General features: G+C 44.4%; 1 protein-coding gene across 2 annotated transcripts; it reads left to right on the top strand.

The window, feature by feature from the left end:
* LOC128692262 (uncharacterized) lies at positions 1 to 27,185 on the top strand. Of its 2 annotated transcripts, none has more exons than XM_070096329.1 (9): positions 1 to 147; positions 4,053 to 4,196; positions 5,141 to 5,273; positions 8,366 to 8,450; positions 11,540 to 11,751; positions 19,935 to 20,015; positions 22,084 to 22,175; positions 25,793 to 25,912; positions 26,470 to 27,185. In XM_070096329.1, exons 1-9 carry the CDS (start codon positions 142 to 144, stop codon positions 26,662 to 26,664), a joined length of 1,068 nt encoding a protein of 355 aa, XP_069952430.1. In that variant the 5' UTR covers positions 1 to 141; the 3' UTR covers positions 26,665 to 27,185. The 2 variants fall into 2 exon arrangements, with proteins under 2 accessions (XP_069952430.1, XP_069952429.1); XM_070096328.1 differs by having other exon boundaries at positions 5,138 to 5,273.

The raw sequence follows: 27,185 nt of genomic DNA, 5'->3' as shown, positions 1-27,185 counted from the left end.
TAACACCTGAGGTACTTCCCACACTGAGAGATAACTTACCAACATATCTCACTGGCCAGAAACACAACCACACAGCCTGAGAGGCTGTGCTATCAGTTATTTTGACACATATTTCTAACCACATAACGTGTGACAACAAATATGAAGGTAAATGTTTTAGTGCATTTTTAAATATTAATTCGTCTGTTGATTATTTTGGTTTAGGAAGACAAGATGCAGTAAAAGATGGAATCCACAACTAAGAGGACTAGATAGTTTTGACTGCTTGTTGAACGAGGCTAATTCTGTTGGTCTAAGGAACTGGACCAATGCTCCAATTCCTTGAATCAAGCCTGAATACCTTCCATTTTCCCCAGGCGCTGTGTGACCCCTATGTTAAGTGTTTAGCACTCCTCTCATGAATGTAATAATAATAATAATAATGTTGTTTCTGTTGGTGGCCCGCTGGCGCACATGGCCATCACAGCCTGGTTGATCTTATCTAGCAGGTAAGTAACTGTGTGTTAGTAGACTGTTGACGATCGCATTCTGAAGAAAAAACAAAATAGAAATAAATCGAAGTGCCTGGCTTTCTTGGATTATCCTGGGATACTAGTCAACCGTGTTAATAATACAAAGAAGAATGGTTGGAGGTATACCTGGAGAGGGTTTCGAGGGCCAGTCTGAGACCAGGCCTCGTGGTGGATCAGGGTCTGATCAGCCAGGCTGTTACTGATGGCCTCACACAAACTGACGTGCGAACTACAGCCCGGCTGATCAGGTGCTGACTTTAGGTGCCTGTCCAGTGCCTTCTTGAAGACAGTCAGGGGTCTATTGGTAATCTCCCTTATGTATGCTGGGAGGCAGTTGAATAATCTTGGGCCCCTGACACTTATTGCGCTGTCTCCCTTCGTATTTCTGATATACTGGCCCCTTTCAGCAGCTCTGTGATTCTTTGCCTTCGTCTGTATAGGAAGCATATCTCTCTTTCTAGTTTACATCTTCTCTTTCTTTTTCTTAATGGAATGTGCCTTGAGCAGACCTCATGAACCACAGAGTTAATTTTTTCTAGGCAAAGGTTCGGATCCGTGTTGTTCAGGATATCTTCCCAGTTTGTTTCATTTAGGACATGGTTGACTTGCTCCCATTGTATGTTTTTGTTACTGAAGTTGAATTTTGAGAAGACACCCTCATGACTGATCACATTTTGCTAATTATTACATCGACTCCAGGCTGAGGAACCGATTACATCAAACTCCTGATCTTCACCGGTTTTTTTTTTTTTTGTATAGGACTGATGAAGCCACTGTGTGGTGAAACGTTTCCTCAGTAAAGATACCCAAGTGTTGCACATGTGTCTGATTTATCAACTCGTCGGTTTTTTGAACCATTTGTCTACATGAGACATTTACCCTAAGTTCGGCTATGGTTTAGGCTATCATATTTATCTTCTTCCTGCTAAGGGTCAAAAGTGAAAACTTACAAATATCTGGTTGAGTTTCACTTCCATGCACCAGTATACAAGATACATTCTAAATATATAGGTAGGTATAAGCAGAATACTGGTCGGGAACTCGATCCCTGGCCCTTGTGCATACCAGGCCCAACTTTGTAACTACTCAGAGAAGGAGCTTATAATAGGATGACTTTAAAACCAACACAAATGTGACCTGGATGTATCAGCGGCACCAGCTATAACTCTATTGTCTCATCCCACAGCCCCAGAAGCTGTTGTGGTATATCTGGTCTCATATCCCTCAGAGCCAGATAGTCCATTAACTCAAGACAAGTCGTACTGAACGACTGTCAATAAACAGACCACAAGCACCACGGTTCGAGTCTCCCGCCCAGTATTTTGTTAATGAATTAACAGTCTTTGATTATGACTGATCTTGAGTTTATATCTTGTCGCTTTTATATCAAAAGCAGTTTTATGTCATAATTAAAATAAGAAAATGTTATTTTTTTCAATGGGGCGGGAAACGTATCATCATATGTTATCGTATTTAATCTCTTTGGGATGGACTGACATATCATTTGAAGGTCACGGTCACATGACCAAAACTTCCAACGACTACTTCATTATGTGACTAACACCCGCGTCATGAGGAATTTTTATAGTCCTGAAGAGCGAAATACCGCTGTAGGCCACATCTCCGTCCCGGCAACAAGGACTGGTTTAAAAAGACTTGTGAACAGACACTAGGACATATCAGAAAATTCGGTCTGGGACCTTGATCACTTCTAACATAGATTAAAATGACAGTATATTATACAGGAGGAGAATGGGGTGCGAGTGACAGTGACCTGAAAAACACCTCACTCTCCCTATATATACAGACATTTTAACCTCTGTATGTCAGGAGTGATCAAGGTCCCAGGACCGATACGTTTTCTAACAAATATGTCCTAGTGTTTGCTCACGTGTCTCTCTAAATCAATTTATTGGTATCAATTACCAAGGACTTGTAAAGTCAGTACCTGACCAGCCGGGCTGTGGTTCGTACGTCGGTTTACGTGCAACCTGCAGTAACAGCCTAGTTGATCAGGCCCTAATCCACCGCGAGGTTTGGGCATGAACCGGGCCGCGGGGGCATTGACCTCCGGAACCTCCTCCAGGTATACTCCAGGTAAGGTGTATACCAACTAGGACTAGCTGTACCACATCTACCCAGTACCTTGATGAATCATATGCATGTGTAATACTTAAATATTTTATTTCTTTACAAAGGTTACAATGTGGAGACAGTATAAGTAGTTTTGATGTGATAGGCCCGTCAGCCTTGGAAGGAGGTAGTTAATCCCTCAAGGCTAAAACTTACAGATATTTTAGCATGCGGCCCAACCTTATATACTGCAGCAGAAGTGAGGTGAAGCAGCTGGAGTTGAGGTCACAGGTGAGCGTTGCCCTCGAGTGGAAGTAGGTCATGCAAAGTAATTGTTTAGCAATGGAGTTGCAGAAAACTTCCCCTTTCCCTTGGTACAGAGATATGGGTACCATCGTATAATATATGGAGCAAACGAACCCACATGAACTCGGACGCTCACCAGTATAGCGCAAACGAACCCACATGAACTCGGACGCTCACCAGTATAGCGCAAACGAACCCACATGAACTCGGACGCTCACCAGTATAGCGCAAACGAACCCACATGAACTCGGACGCTCACCAGTATAGCGCAAACGAACCCACATGAACTCGGACGCTCACCAGTATAGCGCAAACGAACCCACATGAACTCGGACGCTCACCAGTATAGCGCAAACGAACCCACGTGAACTCAGACGCTCACCAGTATAACACAAACGAACCCACATGAACTCAGACGCTCACCAGTATAACACAAACGAACCCACATGAACTCGGACGCTCACCAGTATAGCGCAAACGAACCCACGTGAACTCGAACCTTAATTTAGTTAGTTTAATATCTCGTGGCCTGGTGGCTAAAGCTATCACTTCACACGCTGACGTCCGGGTTCGATTCCCGGCGAGGGTAGAAACACTGGGTATGTTTTCTTACACCATTTGTCAATATTTCCCATCAGTAAAATGGGTACCTGGGTTTTAGTCGACTGGTGTGGGTCACATCCTGGGACAAAACTGACCTAATTTGCCCGAAATGCTTTGTATAACAATCCTAGCTTGTTATCAGACCTAGCTGACATCTGTGACATACTACTATATTAATCTAGTATGTCACTGATGTCAGTTAGGCCTGTATACCTTGTGCATGTACTTGTAGTAAATAAAGATATTATTATTATTATTATTATTATTATTATTATTATTATTATTATTATTATTATTATTATTATTATTATTATTATTATTATTATTATTATTATTATTATTATTATTATTTTTATTATTGTGCACCCCATACCCAGCTCGGACGTTCACTAGTATAGTGCAACCGAACCCCCATTGATTCTGACACACTATTTATGTGCTCCTTTACCTGAATAAACTTACTTATGACACAAACAAACCCGCACCGAGACGAGGTTCGTTTATACCAGTGAACATGCTTTTACACCTGTGTGTTTAAAGTGATCAGTATTATTGCAGGTAGTGGAGTGGTGGTGCGTCATGTGGCTCCTCTGTTATCTTCCTCACACCGAGGCTACGGTCCAGACCGTCCAGGAGGTCACACACAAGGAGGAGATTGAGATCATCTTAGAAGACATCGAAGAAGTGATTGCTGAGGAGGAGGTGAGGGTTACCTGGAGTTTACCTGAAGAGGGTTTTGGGGGTCAACCCCCCCGCGGCTCGGTCTGAGACCAGGCCTCATGGTGGATCAGGGTCTGATCAACCAGGCTGTTACTACTGACCGCACTTAACACTGACCATATTTATTCTGGTTTAACTACACACGCAAGGATATGTACACTGAGAGGTGTATATCTCTCAGTGTATATACACTGGGATTTACTTTGATCTCAGTTTTAGGGATTAAAGTATTCTTGACAGGTGGTGAGCAAGTTATGTGCATAACCAACATGTAGGCGATAGGATTTTGACGCAATTAACCAACATAGACATGCAAAGACACGTACAGACAAGCAAAAACATGTATAGATATGCAAAGGCACGTATAGATATGCATCGACACACATACCCACACATTCACGTACACACGCACACATACAAAGAGACAGGAGGGGCCAGGAACTGTGAATCGACCCCTGTAAGCACATATAGGCGAGTGCACACACACACAACACACCCGCACATACGCAGAAACATTTTGCCTGTGTCTATCTGTCTCTGTCTCTCCCGCTCTCTGTCTGTCTGTCTCTGTCTTTCTCTGTCATAAAACCACAAACCATGTTTTATTTCTCAGACGATATTGGTATTTTGAAGACGAGTGGAGTCATAGCAGCATCTACGTACAGGGAATACTTATTATCAAAGTTTGAGATTGACAGGAAACTAATTGAAAAATGTACAGTATTTGTGCCAAAATAATAATAATAATAATAATAATAATAATAATAATATTATTATTATTATTATTGTTATTATTATTATTATTTATAAATTTTATCTTAAGTGGTATGCCAGTGAGTCATTCATGACAAATGAGGGTGACAAAGGGTCGATGTTCTGTCATGAAATGTCGAGACACTAACTGTACTGGTGTGTGTCACCAGCAGGAGACAGAGGACAGTGTGGTGGACGACATATTGCTGGATGATGTGCAGGAGCCAGGTGACCACTGCCTCAGGTACTCACCTAAGGAAGTCTTCCACACTCACCTACACCCGACACTCATCGCAATACTTGACGGTAACTACACTAATATATAAGAGGGGAAGGTACCTAGGGATTGACAGAGAGCGTATATAGTTCCTTTATATAAAGGGAAGGGGAACAGAGAAGAGTGTAAAAATTATAGGGGAATAAGTTTACTGAGTACACCAGGTAAAGTGTACGGGAGGGTTATTACTGAAAGAATTGGAGGTAAGACAGAGAGCAGGATTGCAGATGATGGAGGCTTTAGAAGGACTAGGGGATGTGTCGATGAAGTGTTTACATTGAAGCATAAAAGTGAATAATATTTAGATAAAGGTAGGGAAGTTCTCGTTGCTTTTATTTTCGAAAAAGCATACGATGGGGCAGATAGGGAAGCAAAGTGGCAAATAGTGGCAGCAAGTGTATGGAATAGGTAGTAAATTACTATGTGCTGTAAAGAGTTTTTATGAGGATAGTGAGTCTCAGGTTAGGGTGTATAGGAGAGAGGGAGACTATTTTCCAGTAAAAGTAGGTCTTAGACAGGGATGTGTAATGTCACCATGGCTGTTTAACATATTTATATTTGAGGTTGTAAAAAAAGTAAATGCTGGGGTGTTGGGGAGAGGGGTGGGATTAAATTATGGGGAATTAAATACAAAATGGGAGTTGACACAGTTAATCTTTGCTGATGATACTGTGCTTTTGGGAGATTCTGAAGAGAGGTTACAAAGGTTAGTGGACGAGTTTGGGAGGGTGTGTAAAGGAAGAAAGTTGAAAGTGAACATAGATAAGAGTATGAGAGTATGAAACGAGTTAGGTAAAGAAAAATTGGATATTATATTGGAGGAAGTATGGAAGAAGTGAATGTGTTTGGATATTTGGGAGCAGATTTGTTAACGGGTGGGTTTATGAATGACGAGGCAAATCATAGAAGTGATGAAGAAAAAAAGGTGGGTGGTCACGCATTGAGGTATCTGTGAGGACAAAGAACATTATCCATGGAGGCAAAAAAGGGAATGTACGAGAATATTTTGGTACAAACATTCATATATGGGTGTGAAGTATGGGTTGTGAATGTTGCAGCGAGGAGGAGGCTGAAGGCAGTGGAGATGGCGTGTCTAAGGGCAACGTGTGGCGTAATTATTATGCAGAGAATCTGTAGCGTGGAAATTAGGAAGAGATGTGGAGTTACTAAAAGTATTAGGGCTGAAGGGGGGTTGTTGAGGTGGTTTGATCATTTAGAGAGGTGGAGCAAAATAGGTTGTCTTGGAGAGTATATAAATCTGTAGTGGAAGGGAGGAGGAGTAGAGATCTTCTTAGGAAAGGATGGAGGGAGAGGGTAAAAGAGGTTTTGTGTGCAGGGGGCTTGGATATGCAGCAGGAATGCGTGAGCGTCTTAGGATTGAGTGGAGACGATTTTTTTGGCACTTGACGAGCTGTTGGAGTGTGAGCAGCATAATATTTTGTGAAGGGATTCAGGGAAATTGGTTAGCTGGACTTGAGTCCTAGAGGTGGGTAGTACAATGCCTGCACTTTAAAGGAAGGGTTTGGGATATTTACTGTTTAGAGTGGCATTTAAAGTGTCGTATTTCCGCACCTCTGCATAGTGTGAATGATGGTGAAAGTGTTTTTTTTTTTGGGGGGGTCACCCTGTCTCGGTGGGAGACGGCCAGCCTGTTTTATATATATATATATATATATATATATATATATATATATATATATATATATATATATATATATATATATATATATATATATATATATTTTTATTTATTTATTTATTTATTTATTTATTTATTTATTAATACATCAGCCCTCTCATCCTCACTCAACCCATCACTGTATTGTCAGAGAGGTGCTGACACTACACTTATAAAAACTGCAACATATCCCCACCCACCTCTCCTTCAGAGTGCAGCCACTGTACTTTCAACCTCCAGGACTCAAATCCGGCTAATCGGTTTCCATTGATCCCTTCATAAATGTTACTTTGCTGACACTCCAACAGCACTTCAAGTCATAAACACTATTTCCACTACTCTCTCCTATCCAACACACTCACGAACGCTTGCTGGAAGTCTAGGTCCCTCGCACACAAAACTTCGTTTTCCAACCTCCTTTACCCACTCCCTCCAACCTGATTTTGTTGGATGCTCCACAGTTATTATAATCATTTTAGGAGCTAAACCCTAAGGGTCACATATCGTTGTGCAGGAAGGAGATGTGCGAAAGGAGAAATATTAGGTTAGAGGCGAGTGAGGGGTACGGAAGTGCAAAGACAGGAGTTAGCGTGGCGGAGGTTAGTTAGGGTAGGGATGTGCAAAGTTAGAAGTTAGCAAGAATAAAATTAAAAATAAAATTGATGCAGTAGATTACGGACGCATCATAGAGGTGTGGCTCCTCCTGTACGATAGAATGATGATTGTCTCCAGTCAGTGAATTTCACTTGAATTCCTCTTCATATATACACCTTAATCCTATTTTATGGAAAAATATTCCTGATAATTTAAAAGTTAATCGCATCTTTAATTACAGTGTCTAGGTAACGGCCTTAATTACCCTCGTACAGCAGACTGGCCATTATGTACTAGATAGGCCTTAATAACGCTCGTGTAGTAGACTGTATTACCCCCTCGTGTAGCCGGCAGGCCTTAATAACTCCTCATGTAGTAGACAGGCCTTAATGACTCCTCATGTAGTAGACAGGCCTTAATAACTCCTCATGTAGTAGACAGGCCTTAATAACTCCTCATGTAGTAGACAGGCCTTAATAACTCCTCATGTAGTAGACAGGCCTTAATAACTCCTCATGTAGTGGACAGGCCTTAATGACTCCTCATGTAGTAGACAGGCCTTAATGACTCCTCATGTAGTAGACAGGCCTTAATAACTCCTCATGTAGTAGACAGGCCTTAATAACTCCTCATGTAGCAGACAGGCCTTAATGACTCCTCATGTAGTAGACAGGCCTTAATGACTCCTCATGTAGTAGACAGGCCTTAATAACTCCTCATGTAGTAGACAGGCCTTAATAACTCCTCATGTAGTAGACAGGCCTTAATAACTCTCGCATACGAGATAAACCTCAATGACCCTCATGTAGTAGATTGGCCTTAAATATAACTGTTTCGCTGCACTTACAGAGTTAAGTCTGTTCGTGGAGTCAGTCTTAAGTCGGATGGAGTCGTCTCTACGAACACTGCTGCCCCACGTTGATCAGTCACCTGTGTAAGTCTTTGCTTGTCTGTATACGTCTGTCAGCATCGGTGTAGGTTTGTAGTCGTCTGTGTACATCTGTAGTCATCCGCATATGTCTGTTGTCATCTGTGTGTGTCTGGAGCCATCTATGTATGTCTGTGTATATCTGTAGTTAACTACGTACATCTGTGGTCATCCATATGTTTGTGGTCGTGTATATAGACTCTATATATGTCTATATACATCGGTCAGTATCTGTGTACATTGGTGCTCATCTACGAGCATATACATCTGTGTCATCTATGTGTGTTTGTGGTTATCTGTGCATGTCTGTGGTCATTCGTGTGCGTCTGTGTCATGTGTGTGTGTACATCTGTATGTGACCGTGTACATCCATCTACTTGCGTCTTAGATCATGTGTGTATAATCTGCGCATTTTTAGTCGATTTTAGATCTGTGCAAGACTTTAGTGACACGCAATAAGGCTACATTAAATAGTGTGATAGGTTTACTATGCACTATATACCCATCCTGAGGAAGACAGTCACCACAAGTCCATCCTGACGGTGGTAGTCACAACATACCCATGTGATGGTTCTAAAGTCCGAGCATCCATATTTTCCATTAGCTAACACACATTATGCAACATGAACCTGTGTATGTGTGTGTGTGTATAATATATATATACAGAGAGAGAGAGAGAGAGAGAGAGAGAGAGAGAGAGAGAGAGAGAGAGAGAGAGAGAGAGAGAGAGAGAGAGAGAGAGAGTTTTCTCAGTAACTTTTGATTAGGAAGATCTAATATATCTTCCTCACCTATAATTTTTGGTTGTTCGTTCCTCCTGCCCGGATGGTCAACGTCGTGTTTCAGTGGTCAATTTAGGGTAGTCAGATTCCTGGTAGTCAATTGTCAGGCGGTCAAATAGCAAGTTTCATGTCCGCTGGTTAAATTGCCGGAGGTAACATGTTTGGTAGAGAAAGACACGTAAGCAAACACTATAACATATTTATTAGAAAACGTTTCGGTCCTGGGACCTTGATCCCAGGTCCCAGGACCGAAACGTTTTCTAATAAATATGTTATAGTGTTTGCTTACGTGTCTTTCTAAACCAACTTGTCGGTATTTATTACCAAGGTTTATACCATGTTTGGTAGAGCACGGGGGAGAGCTGATAGCAGCGAAGCTGGTGGAAATACATATACACAGCTCAACTATGATTCTGGCAACGCTTCACCTGTGTACCAGCCTGTGTACCAGCCTGTGTACCAGCCAGTGTAAACGCCTGTGTAATAGCCGGTGTAGCAGGCTGTGCAACAAGCTGTTTCACGTCACTGACTTGGAGTCAGTGACCTGACGTATCCTGTTACAAGAGAGAAACATCGTCTCCATGAAAACTGTGTTCGTCATTTAGTGTATTTTAGGTAAAAATATTTGGTGAAACCGTAGCTCGGTTGGTAGCGCATTCAGCTTACACACTGAGGTCCTTAGTTCGATCCCCGTTAACGGTGGAAACTTTAGGGCATGTTTCCTTAAGACGCCTGCTGTCCCTGTTCACCTATCAGTAAGTAGGTACCTGGGTGTTAGCCGACAGGTGTGGGTCGCATCCGGGGTACAGAATTAACCTAATTGCCCAGAATGCTCTGCATAACCAGGGGCTTTCTATATAGTATGTCACTAATGTCAGCTATGGTCTGTATAAGCTGTATCATGTATTTATAGAAATAAAAATGATTATTATTATGTCCGGCCGAGGAGGCTCTAATCCATGGGTTCTTTACCTTTTTAAGATTACAGATCCCAGTGTACTGCCCAATATGTCACCACACCCCCTTCACTAGACTGTCGAAATCATCGTTATCAGTCCTATTAGGTACCAGTATGACTTCAAAGATAAGATAAGATAAGATTTCGTTCGGATTTTTAACCCCGGAGGGTTAGCCACCCAGGATAACCCAAGAAAGTCAGTGCGTCATCGAGGACTGTCTAACTTATTTCCATTGGGGTCCTTAATCTTGTCCCCCAGGATGCGACCCACACCAGTCGACTAACACCCAGGTACCTATTTGCTGCTAGGTGAACAGGACAACAGGTGTAAGGAAACGTGTCGAAATGTTTCCACCCGCCGGGAATCGAACCCGGGCCCTCCGTGTGTGAAGCGGGAGCTTTAGCCACCAGGCCACCGGGCCTGGTTTACAGATCTCAGTGGATTGCCCAATATGTCACCACACCCCCTTCACTAGACTCGAAATCATCATCGTTATCAGTACTATTAGGTACCAGTATGACTGCAAAAGATGTCAGTAGTTTGGTTTTACTTTACATATGGATAGTTAGCAACACAACAGCTGATAGTTTATTCTAATCTAACGATAATTTTTTGTTTGAAATTTGTTCAGAGATCGCGTTCCATACCCCCCATTATTTGGTTCCCATACCCCCGGTTAAAAACCCTTGTTCTAAACTCTTATTTTCCCGTGGCTCGATTGCTAGTGCACTCAGCTCACACACTGAGGTTCGGGGGTCGATCCCCGGTACGACTGGAAAACATTAGGACGTGTTTAAGACACCTGCTACCAATGTTCACCCATCAGTAAAATGGGTAACTGGATGTTAATCGGCTGGTGTGGGTCGCATCCCTGGAGAAAATTGGCCTAATTTTTCCGAAATGCTCTGCATAAGTGTGCGGGGCTCTAGACTGTTCAACTGACTCCCAGCATACATAAGGGGGATTACCAATAGACCCCTGACTGACTTCAAGAAGGCGCTAAACAGGCACCTAAAGTCAGTACCTGACCAGCCGAGCTGTGGTTTGTACGTCGCGTTGCGTGCGGCCAGCAGTAACAGCCTGGTTGATCAGGCCCTGATCCACCATGAGGCCTGGTCACAGACCGGGCCGCGGTGGCACTCGCCCCCGAAACCCTCTCCAGGCATACTCCAGGTATAACAAGGGGCTTTCTATATAGTAGTAGTATGTCACTAATGTTAGTTATGGTCTGTGTACCTTGTACATGTTCATGTAGAAATATAGATTTATTATTATTATTATTATTATTATTATTATTATTATTATTATTATTATTATTATTATTATTATTATTATTATTATCCCCGTTCTTCAGAGGCAAGATGAAGATAGAGGAAGTGTTCGGTGAGAGTCGTCACTTTATGCTGGGTACCATGAAGGATGTGTACCAGGAGATAATTGGCGCCTGGAGGAACCTCATCCACACCCACGCCACGCCCTCACACATCCACGCCCACGCCACGCCCTCACACATCCACGCCCACGCCACGCCCTCACATATCCTCACCGCCCTCCACCGCGTCAGAGGTTAGACACTATGGTTACAGATAAGTATTACTTCAAGATGAAATACCTTAATGACGGTAGAGACGAGGGTGTGTGTGGTGTTTATATTACACTAAACACTGAAGACCTCGTCATCACAGCAATAACATCGACCTTCTCACCATTCCCAATGGAAATAAGTCACTGTGTCTGACTTTTTTGGGTTATCCCAGGTTCTCTACACATATGCTGCTATGTATAATAATTCTATGTAACTGTATTTGTGTATACCTGAATAAACTTACTTACTTACTCAGATGGAACCTCGGGGCTCTGTATTTCCCAAGCGCTGTATGATCCCTACAAGTTTACCGCTTCCTATTTATTATAATAATGATAAATCTTTCCAGCACAAATGTAGGTGTGTGTGTTACAATACCTTCAGTATTTTTACTCTTCCTGTATGTTAGTTTGCTGTATAACCAGAGTTGTCTTAATTCCTCTTCCGTCGGAATGTTGATAGTAAATCACGAAAAAATTACTGTGATTGCATTGCGTATTAAGATATCACTTGTTTGTTATTATCTTAGTACATATGTATTAATGTACTGTGTAAGATAAACATTAAATGTTATTACTAGAACGTTAAGTGATGTGTTGGAGTAATTAGTCCCCCCCCCATGCCCGTCCTGAGGTGCTGCGTCCCCCCATGCCCGCCCTGAGGTGCTGCGTCCCCCCCATGCCCGCCCTGAGGTGCTGCGTCCCCCCATGCCCGTCCTGAGGTGCTGCGTCCCCCCATGCCCGCCCTGAGGTGCTGCGTCCCCCCCATGCCCGCCCTGAGGTGCTGCGTCCCCCCATGCCCGACCTGAGGTGCTGCGTCCCCCCATGCCCGTCCTGAGGTGCTGCGTCCCCCCATGCCCGCCCTGAGGTGCTGCATCCCCCCATGCCCGCCCTGAGGTGCTGCGTCCCCCCATGCCCGTCCTGAGGTGCTGCGTCCCCCCATGCCCGTCCTGAGGTGCTGCGTCCCCCCATGCCCGTCCTGAGGTGCTGCGTCCCCCCATGCCCGTCCTGAGGTGCTGCGTCCCCCCATGCCCGTCCTGAGGTGCTGTGTCCCCCCATGCCCGTCCTGAGGTGCTGCGTCCCCCATGCCCGCCCTGAGGTGCTGCGTCCCCCATGCCCGTCCTGAGGTGCTGCGTCCCCCATGCCCGTCCTGAGGTGCTGCGTCCCCCCATGCCCGCCCTGAGGTGCTGCGTCCCCCCTTGCCCGTCCTGAGGTGCTGCGTCCCCCATGCCCGTCCTGAGGTGCTGCGTCCCCCCATGCCCGCCCTGAGGTGCTGCGTCCCCCATGCCCGTCCTGAGGTGCTGCGTCCCCCCATGCTCGTCCTGAGGTGCTGCGTCCCTCCATGCCCGTCCTGAGGTGCTGCGTCCCCCCATGCCCGTCCTGAGGTGCGTCCCCCTCATGCCCGCCCTGAGGTGCTGCGTCCCCCATGCCCGTCCTGAGGTGCTGCGTCCCCCCTTGCCCGTCCTGAGGTGCTGCGTCACCCATGCCCGTCCTGAGGTGCGTCCCCCTCATGCCCGTCCTGAGGTGCTGCGTCCCCAAATGCCCGTCCTGAGGTGCTGCTTCACCCATGCCCGTCCTGAGGTGCTGCGTCACCCATGCCCGTTCTGAGGTGCTGCGTCCCCCCATGCCCGTCCTGAGGTGCTGCGTCCCCCATGCCCGTCCTGAGGTGCTGCGTCCCCCAAGCCCGTCCTGAGGAGCTGCGTCCCCCCATGCCCGCCCTGAGGTGCTGCGTCCCCCATGCCCGCCCTGAGGTGCTGCGTCCCCCATGCCCGCCCTGAGGTGCTGCGTCCCCCATGCCCGTCCTGAGGTGCTGCGTCCCCCATGCCCGTCCTGAGGTGCTGCGTCCCCCATGCCCGTCCTGAGGTGCTGCGTCCCCCATGCCCGTCCTGAGGTGCTGCGTCCCCCCATGCCCGCCCTGAGGTGCTGCGTCCCCCATGCCCGCCCTGAGGTGCTGCGTCCCCCATGCCCGCCCTGAGGTGCTGCGTCCCCCATGCCCGTCCTGAGGTGCTGCGTCCCCCATGCCCGTCCTGAGGTGCTGCGTCCCCCATGCCCGTCCTGAGGTGCTGCGTCCCCCTATGCCCCTCCTGAGGTGCTGCGTCCCTCATGCTCGTCCTGAGGTGCTGCGTCCTCTCATGCCCATCCTGAGGTGCTGCATCCCCCCATGCCCCTCCTGAGGTGCTGCGTCCCCCATGCTCGTCCTGAAGTGCTGCGTCCTCCATGCTCGTCCTGAAGTGCTGCATCCCCCCATGCCCGTCCTGAGGTGCTGCGTCCTCTCATGCCCATCCTGAGGTGCTGCATCCCCCCATGCCCCTCCTGAGGTGCTGCGTCCCCCATGCTCGTCCTGAAGTGCTGCATCCCCCCATGCCCGTCCTGAGGTGCTGCGTCCACCATGCTCGCCCTGAGGTTCTGCGTCCCCCCATGCCCGCCCTGAGGTGCTGCGTCCCCCATGCCCGGCCTGTGGTGCTGCGTCCCCCATGCCCGTCCTGAGGTGCTGCGTCCCCCATGCCCGTCCTGAGGTGCTGCGTCCCCCATGCCCGTCCTGAGGTGCTGCGTCCCCCTATGCCCCTCCTGAGGTGCTGCGTCCCTCATGCTCGTCCTGAGGTGCTGCGTCCTCTCATGCCCATCCTGAGGTGCTGCATCCCCCCATGCCCCTCCTGAGGTGCTGCGTCCCCCATGCTCGTCCTGAAGTGCTGCGTCCTCCATGCTCGTCCTGAAGTGCTGCATCCCCCCATGCCCGTCCTGAGGTGCTGCGTCCCCCATGCGCGTCCTGAGGTGCTGCAGCCCCCCATGCCCGTCCTGAAGTGCTGCGTCCTCCATGCTCGTCCTGAAGTGCTGCATCCCCCCATGCCCGTCCTGAGGTGCTGCGTCCCCCATGCTCGCCCTGAGGTTCTGCGTCCCCCCATGCCCGTCCTGAGGTGCTGCGTCCCCCATGCTCGCCCTGAGGTGCTGCGTCCCCCCATGCCCGTCCTGAGGTGCTGCGTCCCCCATGCACGTCCTGACGTGCTGCGTCCCCCCATGCCCGCCCTGAGGTGCTGCGTCCCCCATGCTCGTCCTGAGGTGCTGCGTCCCCCATGCTCGTCCTGAAGTGCTGCGTCCCCCCATGCCCGCCCTGAGGTGCTGCGTCCCCCATGCCCGTCCTGAAGTGCTGCGTCCCCCATGCCCGTCCTGAGGTGCTGCGTACCCCCATGCCCACCCTGAGGTGCTGCATCCCCCATGCCCGCCCTGAGGTGCTGCGTCCCCCATGCCCGTCCTGAAGTGCTGCGTCCCCCCATGCCCGTCCTGAGGTGCTGCGTCCCCCCTGCCCGTCCTGAAGTGCTGCGTCCCCCCATGCCCGTCCTGAGGTGCTGCGTCCCCCATGCCCGTCCTGAAGTGCTGCGTCCCCCCATGCCCGTCCTGAGGTGCTGCGTCCCCCATGCTCGTCCTGAGGTGCTGCGTCCCCCATGCCCGTCCTGAGGTGCTGCGTCCCCCATGCCCGTCCTGAGGTGCTGCGTCCCCCATGCCCGTCCTGAGGTGCTGCGTCCCCCCATGCTCGTCCTGAGGTGCTGCGTCCCCCCATGCCCGTCCTGAGGTGCTGCGTCCCCCATGCCCGTCCTGAGGTGCTGCGTCCCCCATGCCCGTCCTGAGGTGCTCTAGTATTTATTTATTTATTTACTTATTTATTTATTTATTATTATTTGGACATGATACATAGTTGTACAAATTATTATTATTATAATCAAGGGGGAAGCGCTAAACCCGGAGGATTATACAGCGCCTGGGGGGGGGGGATGTGGAAGGCATTCAGGCTTAATTCAGGGAACTGGAGCACAGATCCAATTCCCTAAATCAAGAGCCCCTCACCAACATCAAGGAACCTTCCTTGGGGGGATAGTTGTACAAAGAAACACAGTGGTTGAGTGGACATGCCAAGAGCACCTTGTATGTAGAGTATTATGGGCAGCTTAAAATTAACTTAAGATTAACTAAGCAATGATATATTCAGTGGTAGAAATTGCAGTAAACAAATTACAACATGAAGTACAAATTTCAAGTTGTACAAATTTGCAGCATAACAATGTATAATATAATCGAATCAGATCGAGTGAAATCAATGATTTGTAGTGCAGAAACAGGTCATGTGGTTGTTAGATGAGTTACTGAGCATTCAAGAGAATGTAGTATTATATTAGGTAATGTAATTAAAAAAAACATGGTTTGATAGGGTCACAGGTTATACATTTATGAGGTACAGTTATTCAGCATTTATTTAGTTGTGGTTGAGTAAGTGGTTTTTAAGAAGAGTCTTGAATTGATAAACAGGTAGTGTTTCTTTTATATTCACATGTAATGAATTCCAGATTTTTGGACCTTTCATGTGCATTGAGTTTTTACATAGTGTGAGATGGACACGGGGAACATGAAAGAGTGATCTGTGCCTTGTGTTATGATCATGTGTTCTGTTGAGGTTGGTAAGAAGTTTAAGGGGAGGGTTTATATCCAAGTTTAGTGTTCTACGTATGTAGTAGGCACAATAATAAGTATGGATGTTTTGTATGGTGAGTAAGTTTAGAGTTTTGAATATTGGTGGAGTGTGCTGCCTGGAGGGGGAATTTGTTATCATTCGGACTTAAGCCTTTTGTTGGGTAATTAATGGTCTGAAATGATTTATTATTGTTGAGCCCCATGCACAAATTCCATAGGTGAGATAGGGGTAAATAAGTGAGTGATATAGGGCCAGGAGGGCTGACTGTGGAACATAGTACAGTATCTTCGATAGTATGCCTACGGTCTTAGAGATTTTCTTGGAAATTTAAGAACATCAGAACATAAGAAAGAAGGAACACTGCAACAGGCCTACTGACTCATGTGGAGGAGGTACAAATCCCCCCCCCCCGGATTAGCCCAATGACAACCCCCCCCGGATTAGTTCAATGACCCACCCAGTCTGGTCACCTCCACTCAAGGAAGGAGCACTGCACCAGACCCAGCAGCACAAGCTAGTCAGGTCCAACTCACACCCACCCACACTCATGTATTTATCTAACATATTTTTAAAACTACACAACGTTTTAGCCTCAATAACTGTACTCAGGAGTTTGTTCCACTCATCCACAACTCTATTACCAAACCAGTGCTTTCCTATATCCTTCCTGAATCTGAATTTTTCCAACTTGAAACCATTGCTGCGAGTCCTGTCTTGGCTGGAAATTTTCAGCACGCTATTTACATCCCCTTTATTTATTCCTGTTTTCCATTTATACACCTCGATCATATCCCCCTAATTCTACTCCTTTCGAGAGAGTGCAGATTCAGGGCCCTCAGTCTATCCTCATAGGGAAGATTTCTGATGCATGGGATCATCTTTGTCATCCTCCTCTGTACGTTTTCCAGAGCATTTATATCCATTCTGTAATACGGTGACCAGAACTGAACAGCATAGTCTAAATGAGGCCTAACCAAGGATATATAGAGTTGAAGAACAACCTGAGGACTTCTATTATTTATACTTCTTAATATGAAGCCAAGAATTCTGTTAGCTTTATTGCGAACACTAATGCACTGTTGTCTTGGTTTTAGATTACTGCTAACCAGAGCTCCTAAATTCTTTTCGCAATCAGTAGTATTAAGATCTACATTATTTAGTTTATATGTGGCATGGTTATTTACCTGTCCAACATTTAGAACTTTGCATTTGTCAATATTAAACTGCATCTGCCACTTCTCCGACCATTGCATCAATCTATTCAAATCATCCTGGAGTGCTCTAGTGTCCTCATTAGAATGAACTGGACGGCCTATTTTGGTGTCAGCAAATTTGTTTATGTCGCTATTTATTCCCTCATCTATGTCGTTTATGTAAATTGTGAACAACAACGGGCCCAACACTGACCCCTGAGGAACACCGCTTGTGTTGTGACGTGCCCCCATTCTGATTTCTCCCCATTTATGCACTCTCTGCTGTCTATTTGTCAGTCATGCCTCTACCCAGGAAAAAATTTCTCCTCCTATTCCGTGTGCCTTAAGTTTCCTCAATAACCTCTGATGTGGAACTCTATCGAAAGCCTTACTGAAGTCCATATACACAATATCATATTCATTACCATGATCTACCTCCTCAAACACCTTAGTGAAAAAAGTTAGTAAGTTCGTAAGACAGGAACGCCCCTTTGTAAAACCGTGTTGAGATTCATTAATCAATCTGTGCCTTTCAAGATGGCTACGAATTGCTTCGGCAATTATTGATTCCATAAATTTTCCCACTATGGAGGTAAGGCTTATTGGTCTATAGTTCGAAGCCAAGGGCCTGTCACCTGCCTTGTAAATAGGTATTACAGTTGCCATTTTCCACTTATCAAGCACTATACCAGTTTGTAGTGATATGTTAAAAAGATTAGCCAAAGGTATGCTAAGTTCCTCTTTACATTCCTTTAACAAACTTATCCAGCAGCTCCTCTCTCCTGCTCTTCCCAATGTCATTACCCCCAGCACTAAGATTGTTCCCATTACCTGCCATACTATTATCCAACCTGCTGACTATGTCACCAACACCAGCTCCAGGAAGGCACACTCTCTGTCTGACCTTTCTGTCTGTTACAAAATGCACGGTCCATATATCTTACCTGAGAATCTCCTACTATTAAAATATTCTTACCTTGATTAGCAGAGGAATCAGTGGTACCTCCAACCTCACTAACCACTGAAGTACATTCGTCTTGGAGAACAGAGAATCGATTTCCTACCTTCACATCTTCTCTATTAACTCTCCTCATCTTCCTTCTTCCTGAACTGTGAACCACTTGCCACTTAAAGCGGCTGCCGCTATCACTGCTGGTGACCATTCTCCCCTTACCTATTTGTTGTACATGTGTTTGAAATTTGAGTCTATTATCAAGGTGGTTTCCTAAGAATTTTCCCTCTGTGAGCTTTGTGATAGGTGATCCGTTTATCATTATGTTAAGAGGAACATCTGTAATTCCTCTTTAAACGGAATGAAGACGTCTTCATTGCCCCTGAATCGCTCTTAATTTAAAAATAAATCAACTCTTACCCCTGACACTATATTTCCTAGGGAATTTAGCGCTTACCTATTAAAAATGCTACTACTACTACTAATAATAATAAGAATATTAATAACAGTGTTAGATCATTTTAGTGATTGAAGGAATGAATAAGTAAGTTTATTCAGGTATACACAAATACAGTTACATAGATTATCATACATAGCAGCATATGTGTAGAGAACCTGGGATAACCCAAAAAAGTCAGACAGAGTGACTTATTTCCACTGGGTGAGTGAGTCAAACACTCGGTGAAGAGGAAGAGATCGCTTGTGTGCCCAAACTAACGTCTGCATAAATAACTAGTACGGTTGTGACCGGATATAAACACGCATGTAGTTCATTACCATCGTAATCTGTTCAACTCTCAAAACTTTGCAGCCCAGTTCCTGGACCCATTATGTACCTCTGTAATGTTTAGACTACCACCAATAGGATGGGTAGGAGGTGTATAATAAACATGTTAAACTAATGCTTATTACACGGATATATAATGTACAGTACTTGAATATCTACCTTAATATATACTGCTAAAAATAAGCCAGTAAAGTTATAAAATTTAAAAAAAAAAATAGTGTGTCAGATTATGTTAGTGTACTGGAATACAGTGAATAAGCGAGTGAGGGAAGTGTTGTTACCTAACACAAGACTTCCCATATACACTGTGAGACTAACATACTCCCACACAGTGAGACTAACATACTCCCACACAGACTAACATACTCCCACACAGTGAGACTAACATACTCCCACACAGTGAGACTAACATACTCCCACACAGTGAGACTAACATACTCCCACACAGTGAGACTAACATACTCCCACACAGTGAGACTAACATACTCCCACACAGTGAGACTAACATACTCCCACACAGTGAGACTAACATACTCTCACACAGTGAGACTAACATACTCCCACACTGTGAGACTAACATACTCCCACACAGTGAAGAGGCGGGGCCAGGAGCTGAGTCTCGACCCTGCAACCACAATTAGGTGAGTACAATTAGGTGAGTACAGTGAGGCTAACATACTCCCACATTGTGAGACTAACATACTCCCACACAGTGAGACTACTACAACAGACTGCCCACACAATGAAACTACTAACAGAGACTTCCCACAGAGGCGCAGCAAGAAGGGGAGCAGAGACTGGTGATGGGTCTTGGAGAACTCTTCATCATTCTCAAGGCTGTCGTCCTCAACAGTGAGTGTAACCTCCCCTCTAGTGTCTGGTCAACCATCTCTTTCTCCCCTAGTTCCTCAGAACATGGGTAAAGTGCGTAGGTACTTCTGTTCTGTTAATATATATATATATATATATATATATATATATATATATATATATATATATATATATATATATATATATATATATATATATATATATATCGTGCCGAATATGTAAAACTGGTCAATTAGCAAGAACTCATTTAAAATTAAGTCCTTTCTAAAATTTTCTCTTATACGTTTATTTATATATTTTTTCATTAATGTTAATGTAAAATTTTTTAATTTTGCTCCAAACGAATCTTAGAAAACTTACCTAACCTTATTATAACAAGAACAATTTATTTTAGTCTAACCCAACTAAATATATTTTAGATTTGTTTACAATAATTTAATACTAAACAAACACAGTGAAATATATTTTTCTCGTTAGGTTCAGAATGATTTTGGCGAAATTATTGCATATACAAATTTTCGCTTGTCCTATATGGCAAGATGAGCGTTGCTATTTAAGCCAAGATCGCAAGTTCTGCCTATTCGGCACGACATATATATATATATATATATATATATATATATATATATATATATATATATATATATATATATATATATATATATATATATATATGCAAACAATCGCAGACAGGCGATCTTAACTAAAGATTTTCACCCCCCGTGGGGATGTCTTGCACTGTATTTCCCATTTCCAGGACTCAAGTCCTGCAAACCGGAAGCTGATCGGTTTCCCTGAGTCCCTTCACTAAATATTACCCTGCTTATACTCCAACAGCTCGTCAGGTCCCAAACACCATTCGTCTCCATTCACTCCTACCTAACACGCTCACGCAAGCTTGCTGGAAGCCCAAGCCCCTCGCCCACAAAACCTTTTTTTACCCTCTCCCTCCAACCTATTTGGGGACGACCCCTACCCCGCCTTCCTTCCCCAACAGATTTATATGCTCTCCAAATCATTTTACTTTGTTCCATTCTCTCTAAAAAGACCAAACCACCTCAACCCCTCTTCAGCCTTCTGAATAATACTTCTAGTAACTCCACACCTCCTCCTAATTTCCACACTACGAATTGTCTGCATAATATTTACACCACACATTGCCCTTAGACACATCTCCACTGCCTACAGCCGCCTCCGCGCTTCAACATTTACAACCCAAGCTTCACACCCATATAAGAGTGTTGGTACCACTATACTCTCGTACATTCCATTCTTTGCCTCCATAGATAATTTTTTTTTTTGTCTCCACACATACCTCAATGCACCACTCACCTTTTTTCCTTTATTAATTCTATGGTTAACCTCATCCTTCATAAACACATCCGCTGACACATCAACTCCCAAATATCTGAAAACATTCACTTCTTCCATACTCTCTCCCTCCAATGTGATATCCAATTTTTCTTTATCTAACTCGTTTGATACCCTCATCACCTTACTCTTATCTATGTTCAGTTTAATCAATAACAACACTGCGACTAGCCGGGGGCTCGAACCCGTGTTGTTTTAGCCCGCCTCACGGTGAGCGAAAATTGGAAGGTCCTGTGGGTTAGAGCGTCGGGAATTTTCGCTCACCATGAGGTGGGCTAAAACAACATATATATATATATATATATATATATATATATATATATATATATATATATATATATATATATATATATATATATATATATATATATATATATATATATTCATGTAGATTAATGATTAGACACATGTGCAACACTTGGGTATCTTTATTGAGGAAACGTTTCGCCACACAGTGGCTTCATCAGTTCGATATAAAGAAGAATGGTTAAGATCAGAAGGAGTTTGAGGTAATCAGTCCCTCAGCCTGGAGTCGATATAATCAGTCCACCAGTCTTGAAAAGATGCACAGATTACATCGACTCCAGGCTGAGGAGACTGATTACCTCAAACTCCCTCTGATCATCACAGTTCTTCTTTGTATAGGACTGATGAGGCCACTGTGTGGCGAAACATTTCCCCAGTTAAGATACCCATATATAACATACATAACATACAGGTATCTACGTCATCCAGTCGTCTGTGAAGGTGAAGAACGACACGCAAAATGTGAACGACACGACCGCCGTTCTCAACACGACCATACCTGAGGTAAATAAATACATATATGTGATGAATAAAGTCATAACTTATGCAACACTCGGGTGTTTTTATTGTTGATGCACAAGTGTTGCACGTGTGTTTTATTCATCAACTTGCCGGTAGTATTGTACACCACCAGTAACTCCTTGTATAAGAAATTATGTGAAGTTGCTCCGCGTATATACACAGAGGATTGACTTGAGTGTTTATGGTAATAATGGTAGAATTACCGACAAAATGTTAGGGTAAAGGACATAGATGCAACTAACGTGATATTTTACACAAATAACCTGCGAATATTAGAGAGGAGCTTACGATTATGTTTCAGTCCGACTTGGACTATTTAAAGTCAGTCTTCCTTATGTGCGGATTATTTGTGTATTGTTCCAGTTACAGTATTGTACCTTTTGTTCTTAATGTGATATTTTACTGTGGCAACGTTTCACTCTTCAGGATAAATCTCCTGGAGCGAAATGTTATCACAATGTCAAATTAGTTGAATATGCGTCCTTTTACCTAACATTGTTTATATTGACGAGTGACGTATCTCTCTCTTGTGGCCTTAATAAAGTAGTCATCCTGACAGCTTTAAACATGATAAACTGTATCCCATAATTTATTAATTTACCAGTTCGTCCTTAACTACCAAATCGTGCCCTAACATACTCAGTTGAAAAATGGTATGGTGATACCGACAAGACCTGGAGTTTACCTGGAGAGAGTTCCGGGGGTCAACGCCCCCGCGGCCCGGTCTGTGACCAGGCCTCCTGGTGGATCAGAGCCTGATCAACCAGGCTGTTACTGCTGGCTGCACGCAAACCAACGTACGAGCCACAGCCCGGCTGGTCAGGAACCGACTTTAGGTGCTTGTCCAGTGCCAGCTTGAAGACTGCCAGGGGTCTGTTGGTAATCCCCCTTATGTATGCTGGGAGGCAGTTGAACAGTCTCGGGCCCCTGACACTTATTGTATGGTCTCTTAACGTGCTAGTGACACCCCTGCTTTTCATTGGGGGGATGTTGCATCGTCTGCCAAGTCTTTTGCTTTCGTAGTGAGTGATTTTCGTGTGCAAGTTCGGTACTAGTCCCTCTAGGATTTTCCAGGTGTATATAATCATGTATCTCTCCCGCCTGCGTTCCAGGGAATACAGGTTTAGGAACCTCAAGCGCTCCCAGTAATTGAGGTGTTTTATCTCCGTTATGCGCGCCGTGAAGGTTCTCTATACATTTTCTAGGTCAGCAATTTCACCTGCCTTGAAAGGTGCTGTTAGTGTGCAGCAATATTCCAGCCTAGATAGAACAAGCGACCTGAAGAGTGTCATCATGGGCTTGGCCTCCCTAGTTTTGAAGGTTCTCATTATCCATCCTGTCATTTTTCTAGCAGATGCGATTGATACAATGTTATGGTCCTTGAAGGGGAGATCCTCCGACATGATCACTCCCAGGTCTTTGACGTTGGTGTTTCGCTCTATTTTGTGGCCAGAATTTGTTTTGTACTCTGATGAAGATTTAATTTCCTCGTGTTTACCATATCTGAGTAACTGAAATTTCTCATCGTTGAACTTCATATTGTTTTCTGCAGCCCACTGAAAGATTTGGTTGATGTCCGCCTGGAGCCTTGCAGTGTCTGCAATGGAAGTCACTGTCATGCAGATTCGGATGTCATCTGCAAAGGAAGACACGGTGCTGTGGCTGACATCCTTGTCTATGTCGGATATGAGGATGAGGAACGAGATGGGAGCGAGTACTGTGCCTTGTGGAACAGAGCTTTTCACCGTAGCTGCCTCGGACTTTACTCTGTTGACTACTACTCTCTGTGTTCTGTTAGTGAGGAAATTATAGATCCATCGACCGACTTTTCCTGTTATTCCTTTAGCAAGCATTTTGTGCGCTATTACACCATGGTCACACTTGTCAAAGGCTTTTGCAAAGTCTGTATATATTACATCTGCATTTTTTTTGTCTTCTAGTGCATCTAGGACCTTGTCGTAGTGATCCAATAGTTGAGACAGACAGGAGCGACCTGTTCTAAACCCATGTTGCCCTGGGTTGTGTAAATGATGGGTTTCTAGATGGGTGGTGATCTTGCTTCTTAGGACCCTTTCAAAGATTTTTATGATATGGGATGTTAGTGCTATCGGTCTGTAGTTCTTTGTTGTTGCTTTACTGCCCCCTTTGTGAAGTGGGGCTATGTCTGTTGTTTTTAGTAACTGTGGGACGACCCAGGTGTCCATGCTCCCTCTCCATAGGATGGTAAAGGCTCGTGATAGGGGCTTCTTGCAGTTCTTGATGAACACGGAGTTCCATGAGTCTGGCCCTGGGGCAGAGTGCATGGGCATGTCATTTATCGCCTGTTCGAAGTCATTTGGCGTCAGGATAACATCGGATAGGCTTGTGTTAACCAAATTCTGTGGCTCTCCCATAAAAAATTCTTCGACTCTCAGTCTGGTTAGCGGCTTGCTAAAACTGAGTCATATTGGGACTTGAGTAGCTCACTCATTTCCTTGCTGTCATCTGTGTAGGACCCATCTTGTTTAAGTAGGGGCCCAATACTGGACGTTGTTCTCGACTTTGATTTGGCATAGGAGAAGAAATACTTTGGGTTTCTTTCGATTTCATTTATGGCTTTTAGTTCTTCCCGCGATTCCTGACTCCTATAAGATTCCTTTAGCTTAAGTTCGATGCTTGCTATTTCTCTGACCAGTGTCTCCCTACGCATTTCAGATATATTGACCTCTTTTAGCCGCTCTGTTATTCTTTTCCGTCGCCTGTAAAGGGAGCGCCTGTCTCTTTCTATTTTGCATCTACTCCTCCTTTTTCTTAGAGGAATAAGCCTTGTGCATACATCGAGTGCCACCAAGTTAATCTGTTCTAGGCATAAGTTGGGGTCTGTGTTGCTTAGTATATCTTCCCAGCTTATATCGGTTAGGACTTGGTTTACTTGGTCCCACTTTAAGTTTTTGTTATTGAAGTTGAATTTGGTGAATGCACCCTCGTGACTAATCTCATTATGTCGGTCTGGGGCTCCGTGCATACATGTCTGAACCTCAATTATGTTGTGATCTGAGTATATTGTTTTTGATATGGTGACATTTCTTATCAGATCATCATTGTTAGTGAAGATGAGGTCTAGTGTATTCTCCAATCCAGTGGTTTAAATTGAATTTTGTGCAGAGATTTAAAAGCTCGTGTGAGTGTGAGTTTTCATCAGAGCTGCCTCCTGGTGTTATTACTGCAACAATATTATTTGCTATATTCCTCCATTTTAGGTGCCTTAAGTTGAAATCCCCCAGGAGCAAGATGCTGGGTGCAGGAGCTGGCAGATTTTCCAGACAGTGGTCAATTTTTAACAGCTGTTCCTGGAATTGCTGGGATGTTGCATCCGGAGGCTTGTAGACTACCACAATGACTAGGTTTTGGTTCTCGATCTTTACTGCTAAAACTTCTTATGACACTTATGTACAGTTCAGGACATCCATCAGAGGAAACGTTACTCTACGAGTGGCTTCTACAGTCCTAATACAGAGATAACTAAGAACTTGCAGATTTCTGACAACTTCCTCAACTAATTTGCAGATCTTCGCTAACTTATCAACTTACATATATCTAACTTCCGCATTAATTTACAGGTCTCCCCTAACTTCCTTGGGTCACTGATGGTTAGGATGATGACACACGGACGCGATTCATCTGGCTACCAAAAGATCCTCAGACATCCGCTTAGATCCATCACGACGTTCGTGGATCAGGTTGGTTAGTGGGGTTAAAGCAACTACATTATGTTCATTAAGGTTGCACGTGACCTCACCACGAAACAAAAATGGGTTACTTCCTAAATTAGGGATTAAAGTGAACTCTGAGCATATACACTCGCGAGAAATACACCTCCGGGTGTACATATATATGTCGTATGATCAAGCAGTCGAGTATAACGAACACACTGATTTACAAAAACAAAAATAAGAGCTTTTTAGTTTAATATGTTTATTATGCACCCCATACCCATCCTGTGGGCGGTAGTCAAAAGATTACAGAGGTACATAATGGGCCTAGGGACTGGACCCCAAAGTTTTGATAGCTGAGCAAGTTACAGAGGTAATGAACTCCAGGTAGATCTGGTCACAATCATGACAAGTTACAAAGGTATTTACAGATTACAGAGGTACATACTGGGTCCAGGGACAGAGCGACAGTGTAAAGTTTTGATAGCTAAGCAAGTTTCAGTTGTATTGAACTATTTACATTTTTATGATGTGATAATGCTCCGAAATAAATCTATAAAGTAACCTGACACATCCTTCCCCAGATGTACAGCTCCCTGGCGACACTGGTAGAGAACGGTGGAGGGGAGGGAGAGATGGAGGACTACTGGAGAAGTACCCTGGTTACTGTTCACCATCACATGAAGCAGTCACTCGCCCTCGGCGAGATCTCTGAGGCAACCTTCAGCAACGAGGAACAGCTTGCTGATCTGGTACTCCAAATGATGGCCTCCTATTGATGAAGAGGACGAGGAGGATTCAAAGTTGCTTGTGACTGCATTAAAAATATCAAATATTATTTGACCTTTTAATAAAACTTAAGAAAACGAATAATTTTTGTTATTATTACTGTATTATTATTATTATTACTATTATTATTATTATTATTATTATTATTATTATTATTATTAACACAACGGCCGTTTCCCACCGTGGCAGGGTGACCCGAAGAAAAAACCGCTTTCCTCATCACTCACTCATGAATATATAAGATTTTATATATAAATAAGTCCCCAGCTGTCGGATTTAGTCTCAGAGTTCACAAGCAAGCTAACTCACGATCATCTGAAATATCCCCACCACACATATATAATAATGATACTTAACATATAAAACGAGATTATACGCCGCAAGTGACCAAACCTGTGGTATTCTCTCGCTATAATATTAAAACATCTTATTCACACACTCCCAGAGCCACCATTGCTCACTCCATGACTGCATATATAATGTAGCTCCTGGAACCATCTTGTGATGAACC

The sequence above is a fragment of the Cherax quadricarinatus genome, chromosome 53 (assembly GCF_038502225.1).
Source record: "Cherax quadricarinatus isolate ZL_2023a chromosome 53, ASM3850222v1, whole genome shotgun sequence".
In the NCBI taxonomy this organism is placed as follows: Eukaryota; Metazoa; Arthropoda; class Malacostraca; order Decapoda; family Parastacidae; genus Cherax; species Cherax quadricarinatus.
This window is presented reverse-complemented; position numbering and strand designations above follow the sequence as displayed.